This window comes from Colletotrichum scovillei (assembly GCF_011075155.1).
Source record: "Colletotrichum scovillei strain TJNH1 chromosome Unknown Contig00008, whole genome shotgun sequence".
NCBI lineage: Eukaryota > Fungi > Ascomycota > Sordariomycetes > Glomerellales > Glomerellaceae > Colletotrichum > Colletotrichum scovillei.
The window spans coordinates 1,935,976-1,951,257 of NW_023336266.1; the positions used below are offsets into that span (position 1 = coordinate 1,935,976).

Genomic DNA, 15,282 nt, shown 5'->3' on the forward strand with positions numbered 1-15,282 from the left:
TATGATACCCCACGACGGCTTGGGCAGCTCGCCCCTTTTTCTTTCCTTAAACTAGTTATGCTTGCACTGGCGCGTTGTTTCAACGGGCACGTTCATTTTGGCGGCCCCCCCGTATAGAGGGTGTCAAAACTTATGGGTGTCTACAAGATGGGAGGAACGGACAGGTCTTACGAAGCTGCATTTGCATTGAATGGACGGGTCTAATCCTGTGATGAGAGATGCACAGACTTATTGATTGGGGATTTGTTTTTATTTTCTTTGATATTGATGCCACAGGCGAAAAGAGCGAGATGAGTGAGACTCGCAGATATATACTATACAATGCATATGCTCCCACGCATACTGATACACTCCCCGTATTTTTATTTCCTAGGGATTATGGATCCCATCCTGCGCTTAAACTCGTACATCACATGTTTCCTTCTGCCGTCGCTATCGTCTCTCTGACGGCCCTAGTTGGACTTCGCTGGCTGCCTCGGAGCATCGGGAACCTTGACATCTTCAAACTCATCTTGGCCGACCGCCTTGATCGTGTACCAATCTGTTTGTTTCCCAAAGAAAAACTGTGTCAGCTATCTTGCTTAGTGGTTCCGCAAAGGTGCCTGTCCACGCGAAGGGGGGAAAGGTTGGTTCGCCACATACACACTGCGCCGACGAAGCACCACAGTCCGGCACCGACGGCGAGGTTCTTTGCGAGGTAGGGCTTGCGCGCTCTGATCAGGGCGGGTCCTTGACGGAGGTTGCGATCGTAGTAGGAGGACTTTTGGGGGCTGGCGTTTCCTGCTTGTCAGACCACTTGCTCACTCTGGCGGCGGTGGCGGTGGAGGGGACGGGCGACGGATGGGGGAGTTGACGCACATCGCCATTGTGACCAGATTCTGAGGTTCTACTTTTCGTTGAGTTCGGTGATCGAGGGTTCGTGAGGTTGGTTCGGACCCTTGGGGGGAAAGGGAGAGGGGTGGTCGATCGTGGGTTTGCGCCGCGGATTCGGGAAATTCAATGTTCGGTTCGGGGCCCTTGTCGCAAACGCCGTGGTTCGAACTTCTGGAAATTCCAATAGGCGCGTCCCAGCCCGGCATTGATTGCCTCGACGCTGATTGGTATCGATAAGGCGGAGAAAGTGCGGCAGAACTGATAGTGACGTAGAGACTTGCGCGATAAGCTTAGGCGGGCAGGGGTTCTCTGGGAGCAGCTTTCCAGGTTGTTTTTGGAAGGGAGGGGGCAGACACTCCGTCGCCGCCTTTGCAGGAGAGAAAAGACATCTTCACACTCAAGGTAAGCAAGGTACCAGACCCGGTTGAAGAAGAGGTACATTTCATAGAACTGAGATCGTCACGATGATCTTGAAACTATGTTACTCAACAGCAATGCGCATGCTACAATAGTGTGCTATATCAATATTCAAATATATGAGGAAAGAACGAAAAGACAAAACCACCCCCATTGGAAGCACAGAGGCTTAGACTCGCTGTACCTGAGTATAGGAAGCTGGTTTTGAAGCTGCATCTTTCTCGTAGCTTTTGAGGCCTGCGACCTCAAGCTTAAAGCTCCAACTGGTAACTAGGTTATCCAGGTGCATTGAAAACATCCTTGATCATTACATCACGGCATGCGTTTCCGATTGTTCATCACAAATGCCGATTTCCATCATTCAATTGAGAACGCACCACCACGGTAAAAAGTTCTCTTTTTAATCTGAATAAGCGATACTGAGTCCAGTGTCCGTGGACAGAAGTGACTGAAAGGTAAGGTACCGTGCGTGCCTTCCATGCCCGATGAGGTTCCACAGCTCCCTGAAGGCTCTAGGGCAGCCGAAGCGCTAACCAAAAACAGCCAGGAGCCGTCGACACGCCCCGTCATAACCCGCGTCGCTTGTCACGCAGGTCCCTCAACGTCGGCAGGTGCTTGCTGCCTCTTCTTGCACCCGCAGGAAATACATCAGACTTTTGGAGCAAGGCAAACAGAGGAATCGCATCGACGGGTAGCCGATACGAATCGCCGGGAAATTTCCTCATCGCACATCTCGCTTTCGCCATCCATCTCGACGAATTACACGACTCTTGACGATTGCGACTGTATGTTTATCGGCGCGTTGGAGAATGGTGATCTGGAAAAGCTTGAGCTCTCCATATTTCGACAAGTCGCGACAGCTGCTGCCCTCGTGATACCAAAGTTGTCTTCCAACCTGCCCGAGATTCGATATCCAACAACACCTTTACGTTTCATCGACTTTCACATTATTACTCCATCTGCCTAAAATCATTCAGAATCCAAGCGTCTTCGTCATCGCTTGCTGCAATCATGGCGGCTCCCTCCCCGCAGGTGTCTGTGAGCGACCAGATTCGCCAACTAAACGACGCCAGAAAGCTCGTTCTCGGTGACGTTAAATACTACCCGACGGTCGTCAAGAGCATCCTACCAATCGTCGGTCCCACAGCGGGCGTCGAACTGCGCAGATGGGGCGCCGACTTCCTCGCCGAGGCCTTCGCGACGCCAGCCCTCCCCGGAAGCGAGAAGGAGACGATGCAGCTGTTCGTGCTGGACACTCTACAGACGATGGTCGAGACCCCTAACGAGGACGCACACGTCCTGCGAAGCGCTATTCAGACGGCAGCTAGCATCTATCCCTTTGCGCTGCGATGGATGTACGTGCGCATCTACTTCTTCGGCATGGTCTGGCTGCGTTGCGTGCATCGGAGGCTAATTGGATCGGTAGCATCAACAACTCGTACGACACATTTACATGGGAACGGATGGTCGCGATAAAGCAGAGGATTCTTCGGATTTGGGATGATGCCGAATCCACTGTGCGGATATGCTGTATCAAGTTTGCCCAGCGAGTTGTTCTAGCACAATCGGCGGCAAACCCCAACGAACCGAGAGTACGATAAACCCAGGAGTGTGCATTGGTGGTGTTACTGACTTGAGGTCTAGCGTGGCGATTCTCTCGACATATCACTCGACAAGATCCCGCCAAACCACCAGACGTTGGATGCTAGGACGCTCGACGCCGAAGGAGCTGGTTTGCTGGACAGGATACTGAGCATACTGCAGGAGAACAGCAGGTAAGGATTGCAAGCGAGAGCGAGAAAGGTTCGACGATAGCTAACCGCAGCACCATGATGATAGTGATGTGTTGCTCGTTGATGCCACTTTGAACTGCCTGTCCATTTTGATCCGCAGTCGCCCGGGCACTGCCAACAGGATCCTCAATGCCGTTCTCAACTTCAACCCGTTGAAGCTTGCAAACTCGCCAATGACCCCTAGAACTCGTGTAATGGTTAAGTCCATGGAGAAGACTACCCGAATGCTCTTGATACATCTAGCCAAACGGTATATCCTTAGTCCCATGTGCATCATTCTGTTGGTTTTATCGCTAACCATTGTAACGAAGCGATCCTCATAACCCCATGGCGCAACGGATTCAACAGCACGTGGAGAGAATGATGCGTATGAGACACGAGATCTTTGATGAATCTGGCCGGAAACGTGCCCTCGAGGCACAGCAGCAACAAGAGGGTATAGAAGCCAAGCGCCAGCGGATGGCACCTCAAATTGCGACAACGCCTCAGATACAAATCACGCCACTACCGCCAGGCCCTCACAGTCTAGGCGACGTCTTTACTCTTACTGGAAGCGAGGGACTGAAAGCCTTCGACGTGGGCACATTGCCCACAGCTCTGGCTGCTAAGATCAGCATCACCACGCTCCTTCGGACAGACGCCCAACTACTCGCGAAAGCCGTCGAGGTAGGTCTGAGACGATATATGCAGGGCGTAACCTTTGCTAACTCTTCGCAGGGTATCCGAGGACGACTCAATGTGCTCGCTGCCCAACCTCCACCTCAAATCGATCCCGAAACCGCTCCTCTTGGTGTAGAAGAGGACGACGATGAATACGAGCCAGATTTCTACGCCGCCGAGGATAACGAGCAGATTCTCAACAAGCTCGACAGTGACCCTGTAACCAAACCAGACGACGGTGATCTCGGTCTGAGGACGTTTAGACTACCACCTCCACCAGCACTTACGCCTGAGTTGGCACTCAGTGCGGGCCAAGGCTCTGTAATGTCGCTTTTCCAGTTCGTCAAGACGTTAGAGGACCCTGCGAAAAAGTCAAAGTCTGGCATCAACCGATTGGCTGCCAGCACCAACGACCGAGAATCATGGATCGCCATTATTACGCGCTTGGCCAGCCGTTCGTCGGCCGGCTTGGAGGGCGGTGTCAAGGACGAGGCCACTGGCCGTCTAGCTCTCGGTGACAGTATTCGGGAGTCTCTGTATACCTACGTCCTCGAGGACTTCCGCCGCCGTATCGATGTTGCCATCACATGGCTACATGAAGAATGGTACAACGATCAGCTACAGAAGAAGCAGGATGGAGGCCATCCTCTGCACTATGAGAAATGGGCTCTGAAGTTGATAGACGGCTTCTCTCAGTACCTCAATGCCCAAGATAAGGTCATTACTCGGTTTTTGGGCGAAATCCCCGAACTCAGCCCTGCCATCTTATCACGCGTGAAGTTGATGTGCCGGGATCCGTTGGTTGTGCCCCTGGCGTTGACGAGTCTATTGTACCTGGTCATGATGCGGCCGCCGGCCAAAGACCTGGCTCTGGATACGGTGCAAGATATCTGGACAGAATGTATGTGCTGCCATTCACTGCGCGCGTTGTTCATGATACTAATATTTTATACAGACGAGGACGCGCGACCTTTGGCGGCGAAATACTTGGTTAAGTTCCGACCTACCTGGCTAGAATCGGCCAAGGCAGCTGCAGAGGCTGGATCAGCACCAGCGACGAACAACACGACGGCTATCACAACATAGGATGACCGCGGTCAAGGCTGACCTCAAGCGACTACATAGACCGTTGAAAGACGGCATTGAAAGCGGAATGGTTTTGCGAGGATAGATGATGACAGTCGCGGAAACCCAAATGAATACCCAAGGAAAATGGAGCGAAGCGGACAGCAAGTGGTCTTCGGGGCTCTCTGACTTTGGAGAAAGAGGGAGAGAAAGTAGAGAGTGCGTGAAAATTCAACAGGAGAATGCCACGGAAGCAAATCGGCGTGAGCATGGCATGGCATGGCATGGGTCTGGCGTTCGATCGGGGGGTTCGAAACCACGGAAAGTGTACGGATAAACTGTATACATGTAAAACCAAGGGCGTCAAGGTCACAAAAAGCAAAGTCTGTTAAACCAGTCGATGTTTCCGTGAGATGGCGACAACTGAATGCTTCCCTCTTGATCTTGCCATTCATACACGAGAAATCAGTGCAAGCCGGCCGGCCTAGCCTTACCGTCCCCCTCCAGGCAAATAATCACAAGTATTACCTAGCACAGAACAAAATGTATACGAAAGAAAAAAACATACAACACCAGGTATTCGCTGATCGTCACCGACTCAACTACTGATCTGGCCCTCATCAGCTTGTCTATGGGAGAGCGGACGGGATCCCGAATTCTCTGATGGGTGTGGTCGTATGTGTCTGGATTGGAGAGGTGATTCCATTATATACCTTGGGTTGAGGCTTGTCTTGAAGCTATAGGCATCCGACGCCCTCGTGGGCTGCATGTAGGACGGGCGGGAATGCGGCAGGCAACGGGCTGGAGCTGACGAAGCTCTCGGACACAGAGTGACGGATTCTCTGGGGGAAGGATGGAAGGAAGGAGGGGGCATGGACGGCCTCGGTCCCTCCAGTCTGACGTTAGCGTCGGCCTGTCTAGGGTTTCCGGGGGAAGCTTTGGTTTGGCAGTACGGGGGTTGGAGATTTTTGGCCCGGTGGTTGTCCGGTTTGGGTGAGCTTGGCGCGGTGTGTCATTTTATGTGATGTCGAAGGGTATATGGACCGAAGAAATAGATGCTGGTAAGCTGTTCTAGGAGGAGGGAAGAGAGACGGGAGGGGAGTGGAATTCTCGTTAGTATCACGAGCTTCGAGGTACGATTAGCGACTTCATTAGTCCAACCTAGGTAGGATCTTAGTAGGTCTTCGAGCATGTCTATTGTTTCGGATAACGATGTCGATGTTGAGGTGCATAGGTTGTAGATGTGTATGTGTATGTGTGTGTGTGGTCGTTCTCGCATGTAAGCTGCCGCGAGAAAGCCAATTGCCCCGAAGTGCGTACTAATTATAAAGACGGCGAATTGTGGATGGAGGCCGAACACCCGACGAAGCCCTCTCTTGCTGAGTTGAGATGGTGTCTGTCGTCTTCCTTGTCGTGATTGTGTTCTTCCGGCTGCGGGTTCAAGCAAGTCTTTCAGGCCAAGTGTGGCGGAGGGGCAGTTTCAAGATGGGACGAGAGTTATGGGAGGAAGGAGGATAAAGTTGATAAGCCTTGCGTGAAAGTAATGGGTTCCTTGAACGGTGCCCGGGAAAAGGGGGCCTAGAGATGATCGGTTCAGGGGATAGGGGAGAAATCGTGTATTTGGGCTCAGTCGCTGGTGACTGGGATAGGGGTGTCTTTTTTTCCCCTTTGACGAGGTGAAAGTGACAGTGAGATGCGGCTCAGATCTGCGCTGGGATTAAAGAGCTTTTGAGCTGGGGACGGGATAAGACGGTTGCTGGTAGCGAAGGGGGTTGAGGGATGGGGTTGTTAGCAGTTGGATGTGCATCTTTACGGTATCTTCTTTAAGACTATCCTTGGTAGTAGGAAACCGAAGGAAGAGAGAAAGTCTGCTAGGTAGAGTTCATTCAAGGAGGTTGGCGCATTACACACACAATGCGATTATCCAGGCTCATATTCTAAGTGTGTGGTGTTTCGTGTGGCCATGTAAGGCTGCTTCAAGAGAAAGGGGGGCTATTCCTAGAGTGTGAGGTGAAGGGAAATTTAATGTTATGCGCATTTGTATCATGGAGATGTCGTTTTTCGCTTCAAGACGCGCCGTTGCCCCTTACCTGATGACTTAAGGGGGCTACTAGTCTACGTACAGTACATAAGTGTTCCTACCTAGGTACTTACGCAGACATATCCAAATGCACATAAAAAGAGCAACATAATAGGGGGGCCGTGCATGAGCCATCCCCATGCAACCTTTTCCTGCAGAGGCACAGAGGCTGAGTGACGCAGCAGCCGGGTTGCTGGGGAACAGGGTGCTCTCCTGCTTTTTAGTGGGGGTTTCAACTGGTTAGTCAGGGCGGATGAGTGGTCACGTCAAGGTTGTCATGTCGGTCTGCCGGTGGCCCCCGTTTGCTGTGATTTGTTCGGCGCCCGGTGTGTTGTGCGTTGTGCCTCGATGCGGTGTGTTCTGCTGCTGGTGGTGTGCTTTGCCTCATGGTTGCATGTTCCGTTGTCAGTGTTGATGTTTTGTTCATGTGCCTGGCCAAGTAAGGCAAGGAAGTTATTTGATATTGTGTTGTATCAAAGACGGACGAAGAAAAGCAATGCAAAGTAGCGAACAAGACACACACAGCGGGTCCCCTTGGCCGAATTGATCATTACTGCGTACTCCGTACACAATAGCATGCACGTACTTGAGGCACCCGACCTAGGAATTACCAAATGCCCGCTCTGATCTGCCTTATGCTTGTCTCGGCCGCCGTTCTTGCTTAGTTTTCATCTGGGCTTTTCCCTTCTCGCTCGACCCTCCATTCCCACCTCCTGTCAGAGGAAGATTGTCCACTATCCGACTGACGTAGGACTAGGTAATACTTGTACAACACCTTACCTACCTGACCTTACGGATAACTCTGGATCCAATCCAGCCTTTTGTCATTCCAAGGCCGAGATTCCCGTCCCATCTTTTTTTACATATTTTCTGCCTGTCTCTCTCTCTCTCTCTTCCTTGCATTGCCCTCGCCGCATGGGCTTCGCGTGCTTCTTCCCAGCTGTAATTGACCACCACCACATCCACCACGCTTGACCCGGACATCCGCCCATTCCAGGCAGTGCGTGTGTCTGTCTCTCGTTCACGGATATCGAGTTCAGTCTCTTCTTCCCCCCAAAGAAACCCACCGAACCCGCGCATCCAATCCCACGTCAGCCGCCGGTCCGACATCAGACGGGCCGCCGTTTTCGACCGCAACCAAAATCAACCAACGCCCAATCCAAAAAAGACGGACGCGCGCGCCCCCAACTTTCTGCTGCAACCACCCACCACGCCAGCACTAAACACTAAACAATCTGCAAACTACCAGACCGTCGACCAGCCTACCTGGGCCACCACCGTCAACAACCCCAAGACGACGACGACTGAAATAACATGAGCAAGAGACATGCCTAGTCGACTGCAAAAGCCCAATAAACACGACAAGCAACGGCTCCCATCCAACCCTCCTCAGGTACCCGTACCCGACTTTGATGTTCCTCCACAAGACTTTGCTCTCGGTAAGGGTCCCCGTCCTTGTGCACTCTTTGCTTGAAACCTCGCCCCGATCCACAACCCGCCCACTCCACGCCCTATTCTGCCTCTAGCCTCTCCCGACAACCTAAACCTTTCAGGAGTTTGGCACTGGCGCTATACCGCTCCGCTGCCGTTCCTGGAACTTACGGAGGGAAAGGTGACCGTCGTGCTGACCTTGAACCTCCTCAAGACCTTCACACCTCTACCTCAATAACCTCCGCCAAACCGTCTTCTTCCCTGACGACAACGACGACGACGACGACGCCATCACCAAATGGTCCCTCGAGCAGTCGACGCACACTCGCTCCCCCTACCACCACCTCCTACTTCTCTCGTAACGTACGCAACAGTAGCTTGAACACGCGCATCGACGGAACCCACCAGTCGACGTCGAGCCCTTCCCCTTCTCCCCGAGGCGCCCCTAAGATGGTCCAGACCATCCGAACAGTACCCAGCTTCGAAGCCGCGAGCGACACGAGCTCCGACGCACCCTCACACACTTCCGCATTCTCCAGTTCCGTAAACAGCAACGCCAGCGCAGTCAGCATGGCATCGAATCACCAAGAAAGGACGCCAGGCGTCAAGTTAAAACACGACTGGCCTCACGCCGGCAACGACAACACCATCAAAATAGACTCAGCGAGGAGGGAGGAGACACCGCCCGTCGACGATGAAAACGCCGCTCCCGTACCCGAAGGGCAAGGCCCGGGCTGGGACTCGACCATTGGCAAGGCGGGTCTGGGAAAGACGGGACGGGTCATCAACAAGCTCGTCAGCGACAACGAAGCCCTAAAGCGTGACATCCAGATCGAACGGTTACGAGCCGAGGAGGCCAAGCAGGCCGCTAAGCTGGTAGAGGACAAGATGGAGCGCATCATCAGCGACTACGAGAGCCGCCTCCTCGAAGCGAGCGTCACCAAGACGCTCCTCAGCCGCAAGGAGCGCCAGGTCGAGACCCTACACGCCAACGTGGAATTAGAAAAGAAGCGCACGGCGGACGCCAAAGAAAAAGAGCTCCTGTGGCGCGACGAGATGGAAAAGATGCGCGCCAGCACAACGAAGCAGGTCGAGGACGCAAACACCCACGCCGCGCTCATGGAGGGCCGGTACAACGCCATCAGCTCGCACTGGAAGGACCAGGGCGATGAAGTGCAGCGCGCGCACCTGAAGCTGCGGTCCGAGATCGCGGGCGTCGTCGAGGAGCGGCGGCGTGACGACGAAAAGATTGCGGCGCTGCGGGACCTGTGCGACCAGCAGGACGGCAATATTAAGGAGCTGAGGCGGCAAAAGGAGGAGATACAGAAAAAGTTTGACGAGTACAAGGCGCAGCAGGAATTCTTGCTCAAGGACATCAAGGCTGGCGTCGCCGGGCGAGATGCCGAGCAGGAGAGGTTGCTCGAGGAGACGAGGTCGACGTTGGCGAAGCTGAAGTGGGCACTCAATGTGAAAGAAAACGTCAAGGACCTGCTGCAATGATTTACTACCGTTGCGTTCAGCTCGAATGGCAGAGGTGGTCTCCTGAAGCCATTCCCTCTTGCCAATGGCTTCTCGCCACTACGATTCGACCTCGCCGACCCAATCATGCAGGAAAAGCCTACTACATCCGGCAAGCCACCACTATAACCATAACCTTTACTATCAAATCCGCGACAGGCCTTGTCGCCGGCCCGTTTCGCTGCACTCGGACATCTCGCCCATACACCACGCGTCAACCCGAGACGACACAAAATAAAACTATGCCACGACATACCACACGGTCAAGAAGAAACCCGTGCGTGGTAAAACATACAAGGACTTATCAAGAAAGGGTGACGCCCTGAGCCTCGAGCCTCGAATTTGGATTTTCCTCTGACCTTCTCCTCTCTTCTGACTATTCGCTTCTCCACGGCCGACCATAGTCGAAATTTTACGTACCCGAATCGGGATTCAATGATAGAGCCATGGTCTAAAAGTACCAGGCAGAATCAAGAAAGGGGGTTTTCTGGATACAGAAGTTGGGTTTCTCACTTCGTTTTTTTTTCTCAAGCATAACCTATGGAAAAGGGGACATGATCCAACCAACACTCAGGTGAGGGGTATCTGGAAGGGAAAACCTGGCAATCAGTCCTCACGCCTCGACTTTTTTTTTTTTTTTTTTTCGTTCGAGAGAGCAATGGCAAATCAAAAAGACCAAGATGCGAAACTAGGGAATCTGGGAGTTTTCGGCGTTGAAGCTACGGCATAGGGGGATTCGGGTCGCATTCGTGGGGGTTATTCGGGAAGATGCTGAAGATGCTTCACACTCCCCCACCTCCCTCCGGTTGATGTCTATAAACAGCTCCTTCTTCGCCTTGTGAGGCGGGCTAGCCATGAGTCTTGATCAGATCTCGGGCCAGAAAGAGAAAAAGATAATAGACTTTTTTTTTGTTTTGTTTTATTTCCTGATTTTCCTAGTGATGCCTGACGCACCTGCTTCATGTCAGAGAGGAAAGATCCTACCTTTTTTTCCCCAAGAGCCATGACTAAAAGCCATGTTACTTGTGCCTACCAACACAGCCTTTCCCCCACCTCCGATTGCACGTTTTGCGGGGAGAACGTGTCGACGATGACGGTTCGTGACGATTATTATGTCTGCACCTCCCTTCATCAGCGTGCCGACAAGCTTCATAAAGTCTTGCAAACGTTATGTAGTGGTAAGATAGTCCTCGCGGGTTTTCCTCTGTACGTGGGAACAACATTGCTTGAGAGGTCGGCTTGCAAAGTTCTTGGCCATGTCTTCAAATGGAAGTGACTGCATCGGCTTCAAAGGCAGTTTATTGAACACTGTGACGACATGGAAGCATTACGTGCTGCTGTTTTGACTGTACGGTTTGGCTATTTTAACTATATACCACGATCACAGCTGGCAGGCGCTCACGTACGTAACCACTTTCAGGGTCGTATTACACCTAGTCAATTTTGCCTGGCTAGTTAACTAGAACGATGAAGATCTTTAATCGCGGTAGACGACCACAAGAATCATCAATTATACACATTATGGCGGCGCAAGTCAATCACAGCATAGTAGGCTTATACAAGCGTCTGCTGGGCGTTGGCAGTAGCACATAGCTAGAATGTACGGTCCAAAGTCTTTCCCTGGAGATGGTTGAAATTTATTGGCTGGGGAAAAGCCCTTTCCGCTGTGCTCAACATGATCGATCAAGGAGAGTTCAAAGCCTCGGAAGTCAGATCCGATGGTGAAGCTTAGCCATGACTTCTTGCATATGATATTAGACTGCTCGCTAATTCTCCTAAGCAAACGAGTCATCTCGTTCGAGGCCAGATCTCTCGACCTCGGAGGCATTGTCAAGTTCGCCGAGTGCATTTCGGCGCTGTTGTAAGTCTTGCCGAGAGTCCCACTTCCAACCAAGTCGTAAACACCGTGAGAACGACGTTGACGCCGGGCTCCTTTCCCGAAGCAGCTTGATGACCTTAATTTGAATTGTAGTATAATAGTCGTTGACATTTTGCCATCATGTAGTTCCGAAAGCCATGGCCTTTTTGATGAGCATGTCACTTAAATAGCACTGCGGCTCAAAGCTCGCGCATCTTGATATCATTCCGAAGTCAGACTCAAGCCCACACTAGAACCAAAATCAGTACTCATTACCATCCTATTACAAAGAACCACCTTCATCTCAGCTGCTGTCATAGTCATGGCCAGCCTCTCAACCTGTCCCCCCCTGACCAGGGACGAGGTCATCCAGGCCCGCCAACTAATCAGGTCACACATCCATCTAACTCCCGTATTGACGAACAAGACACTGAGCCGAATGGCATCAACACCAAGAGACCCTGCCACGATCGGCGGTCGTACACCCGCGAGACCAACCATCCGACTCTGGTTCAAATGCGAAAACATGCAACGCACCGGCGCCTTCAAAGCCCGCGGGGCCTTCCACGCCATAAAGAGACTCCAACAGGAGCCCGGATGGCTCGAGAGCGGCGGCAAGGAGAAGGGCGTCGTAGGGCACAGCGCCGGTAAAGCCTCAACGCCTTGATTCCTCCTCTAATCTCCTGCTTTACTGATCTAGCGGTCCATCTTTACAGGTAACCACGCCCAAGCCCTCGCCCTAGCGGCCGCAGAAGACGGCATCACCTCTCGCATCGTGATGCCGACCACGACGCGCCCGAACAAGATCGCAGCGACGAAAGGCTACGGCGCCATCGTCGTCTTCTCGGGGCCGGGATTCGCTGGCCGCGAGGCCGTCGCGGCCGAGATCGTCGCCGAGACGGGCGCCAGGCTTGTGCCGCCTCACGACCACCCGGACGTCATCCTCGGTCAAGCGACGGCGGGACTCGAGTTCCAGGAGCAAGTTTTGGAGCAGCAGCAGCAGCAGAACTCCATCGAGGAGGGAGGAGGACGACGAAAAGGTCTCGACGCCATCATCGCGCCCTGCAGCGGCGGCGGCCTCCTCTCCGGCACGGCCCTCAGCTGCGAAGGCACCGGCATAAAAGTCTTTGGCGCGGAGCCCGAGTTCGAGGGCGCCGACGACGGGCGGAGGGGGTTCTACTCGGGTGCGAGGATCACCGCCCACAACCAAACCCCCAACACGGTGGCAGACGGCCTCGCGGGCGCCGTCAGCGCCACGCCGTGGGGCCTGATCTACGAGCGGGGCTTGGTGCGCGGCATGTACGCCGTCACCGAGGAGGAGATCCTGTCGGCGACGCGGCTGCTCCTGGAGAGGCTCAAGATGTGGGTCGAGCCGAGCGCGGCGGTGCCGCTGGCTGTTGCGTTGTATAACGAGGAGTTTCGGGGCGTGGTGGAGAGGGAGGGTGGTGTGGAGGGGTGGGATCTGGGGCTTGTTGTTAGTGGTGGGAATGTTGATGTTGATGGGGTGGTGAGGCTCTTCTCGTAGGCGCGAGACACTTGGAAGAGGGGAGGTGAAAAGATGAAGGTGGTTGGCAATGTGTGAAAACTCATATGTGACGTTCATTGGAATACGATCACGGATAGTACTTGCAGTGTCATGTCCATTTTGTCTGTTCTCTTCGCCAGCCAAGAGCATCACCGACTTGTCAGGGCCACAGACGCAAGCTTTGCCACATCCAAACTATCGAGAGAGATAGACCGCCGCGAGCACACTGTGGAGAAGACGGGATACGTGAGAAAAGATGGCCATCGTGACGCCGACCTGTTGGCAGTAAGTTACTGGGGCCAGCTTGATCTTTGCTTAGGTATTGTAAGCATATTTGAAGTCAAGAACTCTCTTCGTCATGTGTAGTCGTGTGTGTTCATTGATGAATAGTCCAAATGACGGGACTTTCGTAGGGATAGTCTTTCTGGCCTGAAAAGAGCGATGTGCTTTTGCATAATCTAGAGTTTGTGTTCTAAGATGACGTTTTCATTCCTCTCTTGTTTCCACTGCCCGGAGTAAAGATTGCGCCCGCGAAATTCCCCATCGATGGACGGCGATGTTCGAGAATCTAGGACCTCGAAAATCCAAGAGGTATGAACTATTCAATTTCAATAATCATCATGATCAGGGTTGTCAAGTATACATGCGTAACTCCGACATTTCTCTATCAGAAAGACATGGCGTTGGTGAAGGCAAGCTTCATCCAACATCACGATCTCGAAAATTCCTGCCTCACCCTTCATGAGCTAGCTTCCGGCCCCAACCACCAAGCAAGCAAGCTCGAATCCTCTACAGGATATCGGCCGGTTGGCCCAATGGCAAGGCGTCTGACTACGACTCAATCAGTTATCAGGAGATTCTGGGTTCGACCCCCAGGCTGGTCAAATTCTTTTGCGCTTGCGTGCAGATTTTTCCCCTTGACTCGATTTTTTTCTTTTCTTTTTGGCGCCGGTGCGTTTGGTGGGAAAACGCATGTCGGGAGTGGGCTGGCCGGGTCTCTGACCAACCAGAATCATCTGTCGCGACGAATTCGGAAGAAAATCTAAAACGGTGTGTTGGATTTTTTTTTTTAGAAAAAGGTATCCATCCGTACGGATAGCTTGAACCAGGGGTGGGGGGAAGGTATCGGGACAGGCGGGTCTTCCACCGTTTTTCCCACCGACGTCGAAAAGGTATCAACCCATCTGCCTACATGGGACGGCCTTGGCGCGAGAGAGCTTCGCGCGTTTATAGCGTGCCGCGATCAAAGTTTCTCTATAATACGTGTATTCGCGACGGGTACAGAGTACTTCGTATGTAGATATTCGCTACTTCTTCAACGGCGATGCCGTGATGTTGTCTGATCACGCCCCCCTTTTCCTATCTGAGAAACCTTTCTAGAAGGGGGGCTGGACGGACCTTCTCTTTGACTCCCATGTTGTTCAATCAAGGAGAAACATTGCGGGGGAGAAAAGGGTGGTGGTAAGAAGTCAAGAACCCAGACCCCAGACCCCAGGGCTCAGGGGAAGGGGGAGTGCGAAAAAGGGGAGTGAACGTGCGAAAAAAAAAAAAAAAAGGCTGAACGTCAGGAACGGGTACGGATATCAATCAGTACATAGGATCGTGAGTCCCCCGTTGTGACAAGGAAGGTGGGCGCGGGTATTCCGTTGTCATTCATTCATCCTTCTCTTAAATTCTCGCGAGAAAAGAAACTGACTCGGGTCGGAGGTGGAGAACAACAGGAACAGGAACCGGGGCCGGGGACCGGGGGCATGTTTGCTCTCCTTGCGGGTCTGACGGCCGGAGGGAAGCAGAAAGATCATCATCCTTCTCAGAGACCTGACCTTCAGGAGCGGGAGACCGGAGGGGGTGGGGGTGTTCAGTCCGCAGGGCGGGCCATGTGTTGCGAGAATGGCTAAATAGATTGCTCATATTCGCCTTGACCGATGGCGATCCAGGAACCACAGGGTAAAGAATCAAGGAGACAAGAAGAAGCTTTGGCCAGCCCCGTTGTCCGTCATTGCCCATCAGAGAAAGTTTTCTCTTTGAGGCCCCCCCCCCCCCCGTGTAAACTCATGCCGAT

General features: G+C 52.9%; 4 protein-coding genes across 4 annotated transcripts; 3 read left to right on the forward strand and 1 right to left on the reverse strand.

Moving 5' to 3' along the window:
• Positions 1 to 452: 452 nt before the first annotated feature.
• Positions 453 to 866, reverse strand: HER10_EVM0009870 (uncharacterized protein; the record flags this gene model as incomplete). The annotated part of the gene is made up of 3 exons (XM_035479342.1): positions 453 to 541; positions 643 to 770; positions 859 to 866. 3 exons carry the CDS (start codon positions 864 to 866, stop codon positions 453 to 455), a joined length of 225 nt encoding a protein of 74 aa, XP_035330913.1.
• A 1,030-nt stretch (positions 867 to 1,896) lies between these two features.
• Positions 1,897 to 5,117, forward strand: HER10_EVM0009258 (mRNA cleavage and polyadenylation specificity factor complex subunit). Its single transcript, XM_035478749.1, has 7 exons — positions 1,897 to 2,645; positions 2,717 to 2,882; positions 2,935 to 3,065; positions 3,130 to 3,333; positions 3,395 to 3,749; positions 3,801 to 4,644; positions 4,699 to 5,117. Exons 1-7 carry the CDS (start codon positions 2,302 to 2,304, stop codon positions 4,827 to 4,829), a joined length of 2,175 nt encoding a protein of 724 aa, XP_035330886.1. The 5' UTR covers positions 1,897 to 2,301; the 3' UTR covers positions 4,830 to 5,117.
• Positions 5,118 to 7,541: 2,424 nt separating this feature from the next.
• Positions 7,542 to 10,462, forward strand: HER10_EVM0013378 (uncharacterized protein). The gene is made up of 2 exons (XM_035482739.1): positions 7,542 to 8,327; positions 8,534 to 10,462. Exons 1-2 carry the CDS (start codon positions 8,216 to 8,218, stop codon positions 9,817 to 9,819), a joined length of 1,398 nt encoding a protein of 465 aa, XP_035331110.1. The 5' UTR covers positions 7,542 to 8,215; the 3' UTR covers positions 9,820 to 10,462.
• A 1,344-nt stretch (positions 10,463 to 11,806) lies between these two features.
• HER10_EVM0005004 (pyridoxal-phosphate dependent enzyme) lies at positions 11,807 to 13,502 on the forward strand. The gene is made up of 2 exons (XM_035474630.1): positions 11,807 to 12,342; positions 12,412 to 13,502. Exons 1-2 carry the CDS (start codon positions 12,018 to 12,020, stop codon positions 13,218 to 13,220), a joined length of 1,134 nt encoding a protein of 377 aa, XP_035330636.1. The 5' UTR covers positions 11,807 to 12,017; the 3' UTR covers positions 13,221 to 13,502.
• Positions 13,503 to 15,282: the final 1,780 nt, after the last annotated feature.